Here is a 12,139-nt window from a genome sequence, read left to right on the forward strand (position 1 = left end):
GTATACAAGTGTGTGCACAGGTATGCTTTCTGTTCCTTCACTCTCATAGTCCGGTGAGACGACAGACATGATTGGAGACAGATCAGGCGCAGAACCAACGTTTACGTGCTTTAAACGTGATTTATCTAAGACTAATATATCTTTATAAGCGGCGATAGCCTAGTTGGGTGTGGAACGGACTGCCAAGACGAATGTCCGCAGGTTCAAATACCAAGGGCACACACTTCTGACTCTTCTAAAAACATGTGTATATTCTTTATGAATTTATTGTTCGCTTTAACGGTGAAGTAAAACATCGTGAGGAAACCTGCACATCTGAGAAGTTCTCTATAGTAATTTCAAAGGTGTGTGAAGTCTACCAATCTGCACTAGGCCAGCGTGGTGGACTAAGGCCTAATCCCTCTTAGTAGTAGAGGTGGCCCGTGTTCAGCAGTGGGCAAGTATATAATACAGGGCTGATATTATTATTATTAATATATCTTTAAAGGTTGTTTTTTTATATCTATAGATCCATTATTACATTTCCGATTAGTCAGACCTCGGATCTCTGACGCCATTCGATCGGATACGGCGGATACTCGTTAGGAAGCCGGTATCCGTTTCATCTCTACAATCTTCCGCACGACAAGAGAAAATATTTCCTTATATAAGTAGGAAACATTCTGATTATGATATTTCGATATGACAGGTACCATACTAATATTATAAATACGTAAGTTTGTGAGGATTAATGTATGGATATATGGATGTATGTTTGTTCCTCTTTCACGAAAAAACTACTGAACGGATTTAGATGAAACTTTACAGTAATATTGGTTATACATCAGAATATCACATAGGCTACAATTTATAATGATTTTGTGTAATTTGGTCATAATATATACACATATCAAGTAAGTCGGAAAAAAAATATTCCGGAAAACTCCTGGCGATGGCGAGCGCAGTGGAATACCAAACAATACTGTAATTCAAGGTGTTAGATGGTGTTTCTAATGTTTATGGGTGGTCGTATCGCTTACCATCAGACGAACGGCAAGCTCGTCTCGTCATTCAAAGCAATAAAAAAAGACAGAAAAGGGAACTTTGTTTTATAATATGTATAGATTCAATAATACGTATGTGTGTCATGACATTTGTCGTTTGATATGTTAGAGTATGGCTTATAATACCTGATTACAATTATAGCTATTACTAAATCCATTTTCGGAATGGCCTTGTGTGAAAGTAAATGGCAATGGTGTTCTAGTATTCCTTGGAAAGTGGCACGACAGGAAATTAATTACAAGTACTATCTCGTTGTTTCATCTCGGTGAAAATACTTTAGCTATGCGAGACGACCATCTCCCAGTTCTGACAAGTAATAACTTCGTATTCCCGCATTTATTATTTTGATGCATTTTTGTCAACATTACCTTTATAGTCCTTATTTATTCCCTCATCCTCATGTTATTAAAATAACATAATTATAATATATTTTTCTTCGACATAGATATGTTTTTAGAATCATTTCCTCGATTTGAGAACGCAGTTATGTCTAAAGATTGCAATGCGAGTTGATTTATAGTAATAAATTATTTTTAAATTATATAATTCAAATTTCAATAATTGTAATCAGTAAGTTATTTTTGTTAACTTGTATTCATTTGTATCTATTTCTGTTCACTTTCTTCTAGTATTAGCTTTTGTTGGAAACTTTGTTAAATTTTATTTTTGTTGTGTATATTCAGTTTTAATTATTTTGTGAGTTTCCTAAATCTATAAAATTGAATTCCCATTTGACTTGGTCAACGCATCACGCGTGAACGGACAACCCTAATTCTATTTTGTTGTGTTAATTGTTGTCAGAAAGTTCTTATGAAAGAAAAAAATAAGGAAATTTAACGAACATTAGAAAATTTAAGAAAACGACAATATTATTTTACATAACTGTCAGTGATTGACAGAATGCGTGTCCCAATTCATAGTTAAGACAGGACAACGTCTCGGGTCAGCTAGTACTAAATAAATAAATCGCTATTTTAATCCCAAGAACATTTGGTCCTATAATAGATATACTAAACAAGATAATGGAGGATTATCATCATGTGACTTAGATTAGTCAGATTATTAAATTAGACAATATTGTTAGCGTAATGATTTCTTATATTTACGCGAATGTAATACATTAAAATTAAACTATTTTTCGGATTTTATCGCGGTTTTAATTACGGAATGCAAACTCTTCGAAACGTCGGGAGAAAAACTAAAATAATTAAAATGGCGATAAAATCCGGAAAATAGTTCAATTTTAATATTGTTAGCGTTTATCGTTTTGATTTCACGTGACAGTCTAGATTAGTAAGTGTACTGTGCTTGTAATGTTGCAAGAAAACACGACACGACTCCGTGATTGTGATTGGTTGAGAACAAGAAAACACGACACGACTCCGTGATTGTGATTGGTTGAGATGCTAACACGTGACTAACGCATTGATCTCTCGACCAATCACAAACATCGAAATACAACGACTTACGCGTTTATTTGGGACTCATGTGTCAAGTTATTGTTTATGACTTATTGTTATGCCTGGCTTTCGAGTTTTAGACGTTATCTACATAATAGAGAGTTATACCTATCAAACTTATATGTAAATTAAATTAAAAATAATGATAATGTAAGTACATTTTTGTTTATGACGAGACACTATTAGCACGAAAATAACTACATTGTAAGCAAAAAAAATATTCGGCTTTATAAATGAATTAATTTAAAAAATCCATCTTTCTTTTTTATTTGGACTTTGACTTACATCGCAATGATTCTAACTTCGGCCTAATATAACAATATACCACCTATTATTCTAAATTGATAACGCTTTACAATATCTAGCTAACGGTTTGACAAACAAAACGCTAATATATCAATCATGACGATATCATTATAGTAACGAGAAAATGTTGATTACACCGAGTTCGATAAAAACACAATTGTGCCATGCAAATGTGAATTTAATGGCCTCTGTAGAATCGGGAGAAGCATTGAATGTCAATCAATTTTGACAAGAATGCTTGACCATTTGCAGCATACGTAATTCCTTTTATTGAGACTGTTGATTGAATTTTATTGTCCGAACACAATTCTTGATATTGTTTATTTTTAAAATGCACACAGGAGACTTTAAAAGCATGTTTCTGTCATTCAGTTAATATAAGAATTTAGTTGTTCTGTTGATAGCGCTGGAGAAGACGGAGCATTTCCCTCTCCATTCTTTACATAACATACACAAGGCAGTCAACAACATTTTTGCAAGACATTTGAAAAGACTACGCATCAAACCAACTCTTCTGTTATACCTCTATAATAGACAAGTATTAGTAAATCTCAGCTTATTTAAACTATAATAAAACTATGCAATTATATTTCTAATCTACAGCAAGAAAGTACGTCAAGCAATATTGTCAAACATGCTGTTACTTGTAAAGCCAACATAATTGCTTTTATGTTTATATTACATATACTAAACTGTGATTGAGCGATAACGCAATATAATTGCAACGATCTGCTCTCTTTCCTTTATGGGTAGATAGTGACTGGCCAAATTGTTTGATAAGATATTGAATTCTGTTATAAAACGCGGCAATATCAGGAAAGAATGTGACATAATTATGACAATTGCTACGTCTCGCGTTGGTCGAGATTCTACGCTGCGTATTTAGCAACAAATGTGTTGGCAAATTGACCTGCACCTTATGGTAATTGGAGTGGAGTCTAATGTCGACTAAAAAGAGATGATTCCTGACCGCTTAACACAATTATACCTCTGTTGGAAAACTGATATACATAAACTGATCCTAGAGTTTGACGCACTAACCTGGGCCACTATGGCGGGTTTTACACCTTGCGTACAACTGTATATACTTTGCCATATCGAAAACTATTATCCCTTATGAATAAACACACATCTAGCTAATAGAACCACGCTATTACAAATCTTGTGTACAGTATAAATCATTTTCCTCGATAGATGTATAAATATTTCACAGTAATCCGACGTTGACTGATATTTTAGTACACTAAGAAACTATCTTAGGGCAAAATCCGGATTCGAACTTTTTGAATGCACCACGAAAGATAAGGTCTTCGAAACGTTGGGAGAAAACTATAATTTTAAACACCGCGATAAATTCCGTAAAATTGTTTTATCATAATAAATCAATATGCAAAGAAATCCCATAATTATCTTGAACCGATGGCGAACTTAGCGGAAAATGACGTCATAGATGACATCCTTCCTACCTATGAAATATAAGGCTTGTTCAAATGAATGTTATATTCGACACCGTTGGGTGAAAGAAAAATAATAGACAGTTCAATAGTCGCCTAAGAACACCAAAATATATTCCGACCCATGATTAGGGGGCGAGCCTATCGCCATATCGGCCACTAATTCCTGACTCCGGGCTGATACGAGTAAAAACATCCAATATTAGTTTCACTGGGGATCGAACGCGAGACTTCAGCACTGCCGTATTGTAATATAACCACGCCAATGAGGCAGTCTAAATGCAAGTATATTACTCATTAAATTCCTTATCACAACCTTCACCTAGGTACATAAACTGATTTCTACTGATTCAATTTCAACAGGTCTACGCACACAATACACAAGTGTAATAAATATCTATAGTCATGCGCAGTACATTCAGGAAATAGGCAATTTAGATATGCGTTTGTAACTAACTGAGCCAGCTTTGTCTGAGACGTTATCCCCAGTCTATACATGCTAAAGAAAGATTTTTTTTGCAATGAATATATCAAAAATATTTATGACACATTTTATTTACAACTATGGACTATTCTGAACTGACTTTAAATATATTTAACAAACAAATCTAATTTTTTTTTGGCTTCATTGTAGCTATGGTTTAGTGAGGGGAAATCCACGGAAAATGTCAACCATTTGCAATAGTTTTGGGCTAAATCAAATTCATTCAAACTCACACAACAGATGATAACATGAAGAATATCTCTAGGTCATTGTTGGGAAGTTTATATTTCTTTAAAACAATGCTTATCTAACTTTCAATAAATAATGCATGACACTATTTTATCTCACATTTGTTTACTATAAGAAAGATGTCAGTGACATTGGTAACTATTAAATTAATAGCTTTTTATTTGTGACTTACCCACGCTTTACAGGAAGTAAATGCAATCTGTGTTTATAAGTTAATATATATCGGCAATAAGAATGAATGGAGGGCGACAGTGAAACAGAAAGACTGCAAAATTAACATTTAACCTTACATAATGTATGTCTAGTTTGTCTATCAACATCTCAAAACATCAGAGCAATTTAAAAAGTACTTTCACTAGCAATCGCCTTAATATCTTTAATTATAGGTTTTATTCTCTTAAATAAGAAATTCAATAAAATACAAAGTACCGTAATGTATAGTCTGTAATGTTTAGAAAATAATGAATGTTCTGACATACTTTCTTGCATTACAGATTACCTATTAAAATGATATGCGGTTAGTTTCAAAACTATTTGAAACATTAAAATGTCTGAGCAATCATTGGTTTGAGAAACCGACAAATACTTGTGTTTTAGTCATCACAGAAATTACTAGAATGGATATTTTATAAACCAATAAATTTTATGACCATTTATATTAGTAAAAAAATCATAAACCAATACCAAAGTTTTATATTTAATACATATTGGTTAATAAATCTTAAATAGTATTTATTTAAATATGTAATTGGTAATATAGAGTGCAAATTGAGGTCTACAAATAGTTGATAATTAAAATGCTGTCAAAAAGTGATAAAAGCAAGTGAAAGTCACACATTTCATAACAGACGGACGGTGAAAGCTCTTTATGACATAACATTAGATAGTATCAGTTAATTTACACCATTATTGCAATGTCCATTAGGGCCATTTTAAATTTTTATTTCTTGTTAACTAACTTTATTGTTTAGAGTGTTTAACTAATCAGTTTTTTTTTACTCATAACTTAGTGCCTGGAAATAGGATTATAGTGCCAAGTTAAACATTTAGTTTTTTAGTTATACTTTGATTATTACAAGTGTTATGTTAGGAATCTTACAAAACACATATGACAATAAATTTCATATTTGAATATACTTTACGACTACCCTATGATGTTATGGATACAAACCAGTGTTCAATATTAAAGAATTATACCAATTATCAGTAGATATTCTGTATAAAAATTTGCCTATTTATGTTTATTTAAGATAATTGATAATATCATGACCATGTCGCTCTGTTTTTCCACATTGGTTATCATCACTTAAATTCACATATTTATGAATTAAATAAATTATTTTACAACAGTCAAAGATGTTGCAAATGTATTGATTGGATTATAATTTATATGATTATTGTTCTATAGTTCTTACATTACTTCTGGTTATTTCTTTTAAGGAAATCTTACAGAGTTTTAACTTTATAAATAACATAGTGTAGGTAACAATTAATTAGCTAATTACATGTATTCTATGAAATACTAAATAGCGGTTGAAAGGTATCTAAATATACTGTATCTATACCTACCTAGAACCTATATAGTTCTCAGCAGGAAGCTTTTATGGGTAAATATAGCTACATAAACCTGTTTTATGTAAACCAAAATTAAATTACGAAGTTACACACACTATTTTTGATCCTATCTTCATAAATTATAGGCAACATTTTGTAATCTATGTTACAATATTCTTAATGAGATTAAACTCAATAATGCAACGGAGCTCATTGTTATATCAACAAAAAGAAACACGGCTAATTGTAATTAAACTGTACAGATTCCTGATACATAATCACGAATGTATTGTACAGAATTATAATAAAACCATATCTTTAAGATCATACCTGTGTTAAATTGGCCTGAAGCTATGACACATCACTTGCAAGCAGACACTGGCCACACAGTGACAGAACAAAAAAAAACAACTCATAAAAAGCAATTATTGTAACATGAACAACATTTTGCACACTTGTGTCACGTCGTGCAACTAACCGCTGCATTCTTTTGCAACTGCATTCAATGCATTCGGATGACGAAATTGCACACTATTCGCGCATTCGACTAAGTATCTATTAAACACGCAATATATACTAATAAGTACCAATTTACCTAACAGTGACCTCTACTTACTTTTTCGAAGCGCTGTCTGTATTCCGCCTTCTCGATCTTGTCGTTTTCCAGCTGCGATATCTTCGCTGTAAGCTCCTGCAGCGCTTGATTCTCTTTCTCATTCCTAACGGCCAGATTCTCCAGCAACTCTAGCGCGTTTATCACCTTCGGCAGAAGCGCTGTTACGGCGTCAGGGCCGTATTTCTCGATAATTATCTCACATTCCTTGCCAATGTCCGATGCTAAGTCGTATACGTCAACGACGGTGACGTCGTCTTCGAAATCCTGCATCTTGGCGGAGAAACGCCTACGGTACGGCATTAATATCACTTTGTTTTCACTTCACAGCCGTATATAAAAATAAAATGTTACACTAAATACACCTTTCGCAGATGCGCCATCATTACTGAAAAGTGAAATGTCAAAATCTGGACAGTTAAATAGGGTTGCCGACTGAGTTATACGAATCGATTGTATGTATCGATGAATAGTAAAAAAAAATCGATTATTGTATATTGTGAATATTAAAATGAAATTCATATATTTCTAGATTTATTTCACCCAATCGTTTTATATTACCGAAAAAAATCAAATATAAAAAACTTATCTCTATCAGCATAATATTGTCATGTTTTAATTGGATATAAAACGTTTAAACAAAATATTAGATACGTTTATTGTATTGTAAATTTTAAATGAATCCTTCCTAGGTGAATTTCGGTCACGGCAGCCAATCTCTACGTAGATCAACGAGGTACGCAGGAGATATTATCGTGCACAAGTGTGTGTAGTGTAATACGCCCTCTGTTCCTTCACACTCATAGTCCGGTGAGATGGCAATCCAACAGTACCGGTGAGAGATCAGGTGCAGGACCAACGGCTTTACGTGTTTTTCGAGGCACAAATGCATCATATAAGCAATTTGCGGTCTCTGTAAAGAGTCTGAGTAATTCTCTAATAAAAACCCAGTCACAATTATTTTTGTACCCAAACCAGGATTCCAACACATTATCATAATTTAGAATCTAAATTATGATAATGTGTTGGAATCCTGGTCTAAATTTCTAAATTTTAGATTGAGGCCATGTAGTACCCTCAGGATAAAATATAGAATTAGAAACATCTGTACGTATTATAGGTAGTGTAGTGGCTTATAGGAAACATATCAGAAAAATAATAATGGTTGCATTATTATCACAAGACAAGGATAACGTTCTTTTTCTATCATCGTTACTAGTAGTTGTAAATATACATAGATAGCAATTTCGTGCAAGGAGAGCCGATTAATTTTATTAACGTCATAATATTTTGTAATCCCATCCTATAACTGCATCACACATGAGTAGTATTAGATTATCGTACTAACCGTTATTAGGCATATGGGCGTTATAAGGAAAATGATAAATTTTGCTTATTAGTGCTTGTTTTTTTGTTATCTGACAAATAAACACCTTTTTCCAATTTCAAAGGGATTTTAAAATCTAATTGCTTTGTTAATTTTTAAGAGCTATTTGAAAGGATTACTAGAATTCTGTTATTATTTTATTATCTTGATAAGATAATATAATAAACACTGGCCGATATAGATATTTGAATTTTACAGCTTTAATTGTGTTAACATAACAACTACAAACAAATTACAGTAAAACTGAAAAAAAAATCTGTGAAACGTGTAAAACGAATATTTTAATCGATTTTAATTATACGAACTACGCACAACACTATATCATAAAAGAGACAAAGATATTACTTTCTCTGTCTACGTTCGGATACTCGTCATTACACATGCAATATTGAATTAGTACGTTTAGACTTTTCAAACAATAATACATGTTTTTATTTACATCATACTAAAATACTATGTTTCTTGCTTAGAATAAAAAAAAATCGTATTACTTTTTCTAAAAAACGGTGTTACCTTTTTTTAATTTCTGCTATCGAAATTGGTACAGAAATTGCATCAGAAATGGACATCCCTAACATGCTAAGTGCTAACTTCTGAATGATAACTCCATCTGATTCAAAACGCTGTACATAACGCTTTATTTAAATGTTATTTTTATCTCGAGATACTTACCTAATTGTTATATATTTTAGACAAGCATATTTGTGAAAAAAACAGCAATTTATCTGAAATTAAACAGTTGGAAATTAACATAAGTATAATATCACAATATTTAGAAAAGTTAAATGCCGAATTAGTTTACCTACCCTGTATCTAACCACAGAATGTTTTAAACCCACATGTTACATGCCTCATACATAATATACATGAAGCTTGGTTACATCCTCTTTATCTCACTGATAAAGGGATGTCGCTATTTGCAACATGATGTTACTTTTCAAGTGCGTTGTTAAAATATCGATTATAAGCTCTCGCCACGCGCGAAGCAACAGTTGGATGGAATCAACAGGCGAGAACGCGCGGCGCGACACTTACAGCGATTTATAAACAATATTTTATTTTTTTAATTTGATTTTGTGTGATGAATCAACCGAGTAAAGCCAGTAAATATGTGTGCCCGAACGACAGACAACTTTCTTTGAGAGCCAAGTGAGTATATTTTTTATTAAACTTTTCCGTTGATAAGTGCTGTTTGTTTATTTTTAGAAGTTTTCAACTTCCCTTTTTCTTAAGTACTTAATTTTATTTAGTTTGTCTACTTGTGTGAAATTGACTATCTAATTCCTTTTATACTTCAGTCAAACTTAAGTAGTTAGTACTGACTTATTTTAAAAATGCTTTGTTATTTTGTGACGCTCTTGAACAATACATTATATTAGAGTACAATTTAGAATAAAATAAATTGATTCCGTTTATTGCACAATCTCTTTAACAACGGAAGTTGATAGATATTGAAAGATGTTATCAATACAACTTAAAGTGAAGGGTAAGCTGGTAAACTAACTGTTTAATAATATGATTTAGTTTATCTGTTAGATAATAGTAAAAAATCTAAGAAAATCTCAAGACGTATAATTATTGATTCCTTTGCTCATGAAACAAGAAAAATGTGGTAAAAATTCCTTCCAGCAATACAAAATGAACATTCCGCTCATAGTTTATACTCGAACTCTAATTAAAACTTATCGTATTAAGTTTCCTTTGCGTTCTATCGTCAAAGAAACATTTTCTTTTAACTTTAAAATAACAAACTAGTGTAGTCATGCAAAAGTGCTTCAATAAATTAATAGAAGAATAATGGCGAACAATTTATTAATTATAAACTTAGTAAGTATTGTCTACAATTTATCTTTTAACTTGCAACCGTTTAAGAATATGTTTTGAACGATTTTTCTAAATAGGGTCAGTGCTTCCGGTCTGGAGTTCCATTATACTTCTTAGCATTTAAATAAACAAAAATGTTATATTATTATTAATACGCTACTAAATGTAGTTCCTTTTTATATTACAAAATTAACGAAGGGCTCTCCTTAGAGCTCAACTCATGGAGTAAATATAATAAATAGTAAATAACAAGTGTAGTTTTTTCCAACCCAAGTTCTTATAAGCAGGCATCTATTTTCAGTTTTTAAGGGTCCGCGACAAATCATTAAACTACAATGCAAAAGTAAGACATATTAATGTGTCAGGGGCAAATGCAGGAACTGCGAAACGAGTTATGAAAGTCACAAAAAACAAGGCTTGCATATAGGACAAATTCTATGTCGAAAGAAAACAGTGGGAATTTTGGAATAAAACTACTCTACGGATTTTAGCGTGATTTTTTTTTTTATTTCTTCTCCTAATGTTTCGAAAACAACATTCATGGTCACGCAGTGCCTGGGGTGATGGTCAAGCAAACAGTTTATGTTACAAAAAATACCTTTAATAAAATTAAGAATTTATTCTGAGAAATGCCTATCCCAGACCCCGCCGCAAATAAAATTGCCTAATCACGACACTATTCGCGCTTTAACCGTTTCGCGAGCAACGGAACAATATTTGTCAAAGCACTTTTCAAAATTTCACACTGGCATACTTAAGACATTGAATTTATGTTAAGTATTTAATACAGCTAATACCATACCTTTTATTATATAGGGGTGTTTAGCAGTGGAAGGGAGGGGGGTGTTTCTAAACGTTTCTCTGGTAGCCTATATTAATGCTTCGAAAACTGAAACCCTTTTTAGCCGTGTATTTAGCATTGCGGAAGGTTTAAAGATAGCATAGAGCTCGTGTACACGTGTATAGAACAATGTAATTAGCTCGCGACGCTGTTTCCGTCGCATGAAGGAGTATTTAACCGGGATCGCCTTCATCATCAGTCATTTGAAAAAAACGGCTCCGTATCGTTTTATTATGATTGGTTGAGAGACTAACACGTGACTGATGGATTGGTCTCTCGACCAATCACAAACATCAAAATTAAATCTATACTATTATATAAAGCTGAAGAGTTTGTTTGTTTGTTTGAACGCGCTAATCTCAGGAACTACCGGTCCAAACTGAAAAATTCTTTTTGCGTTGGATAGCCCTTTGTTCGTGGAGTGCTATAGGCTATATATCATCACGCTATACCCAATAGGAGCGGGGCAGTAATGGCTAATCTCAGGAACTACCGGTCCAAACTGAAAAATTCTGGTTGCGTTGGATAGCCCTTTATTCGTGGAGAGCTATAGGCTATATATCATCACGCTATATTCAATAGGAGCGGAGCAGTAATGGCTAATCTCAGGAACTACCGATTCGAACTGAAAAAATATTTTTGTGTTGAATAGTCCTTTGTTTGTGGAGTGCTCAAAGTTATATATCATCATGCTATAACCAATAGGAGCGGAGCAGTAATGAAACATGTTGCAAAAACGGGGAAAATTATGAGTTTTGAGAGCTTCCGTTGCCTGCGCTGCGTAAACGGTTAAAGTTATGCAACAATGATGTATGACGGGATTGTTTCACTTAAAAAGTTCTAAATAATATAACAAAAGTCCCCCGCTGCATCTGTCTGCCTTAACGTGTTAAACTCAAAAACTACCTAACGTATTAAGATGA

General features: G+C 32.8%; 2 protein-coding genes across 8 annotated transcripts in view; one reads left to right on the forward strand and one right to left on the reverse strand.

Moving 5' to 3' along the window:
• LOC115455632 (RILP-like protein homolog) overlaps nucleotides 1-7,563 on the reverse strand; it is a 40,121-nt gene extending 32,558 nt beyond the window's left edge. For all 7 annotated transcript variants that reach the window (XM_030184266.2, XM_030184265.2, XM_030184267.2 and 4 more), the window contains exon 1: nucleotides 7,168-7,563. In XM_030184266.2, coding sequence (XP_030040126.1) covers nucleotides 7,168-7,467 — 300 coding nt within the window. In that variant the 5' untranslated portion in view covers nucleotides 7,468-7,563. The remainder of the gene's footprint in view (nucleotides 1-7,167) is intronic.
• A 1,643-nt stretch (nucleotides 7,564-9,206) lies between these two features.
• The window catches only part of LOC115442657 (rabphilin-3A), a 54,459-nt gene continuing 51,526 nt past the window's right edge, over nucleotides 9,207-12,139 (forward strand). Inside the window, exon 1 of the mRNA XM_037436915.1 lies at nucleotides 9,207-9,700. Coding sequence (XP_037292812.1) covers nucleotides 9,633-9,700 — 68 coding nt within the window. The 5' untranslated portion in view covers nucleotides 9,207-9,632. The remainder of the gene's footprint in view (nucleotides 9,701-12,139) is intronic.

The sequence above is a fragment of the Manduca sexta genome, chromosome 9 (assembly GCF_014839805.1).
Source record: "Manduca sexta isolate Smith_Timp_Sample1 chromosome 9, JHU_Msex_v1.0, whole genome shotgun sequence".
NCBI classification, from domain to species: domain Eukaryota; kingdom Metazoa; phylum Arthropoda; class Insecta; order Lepidoptera; family Sphingidae; genus Manduca; species Manduca sexta.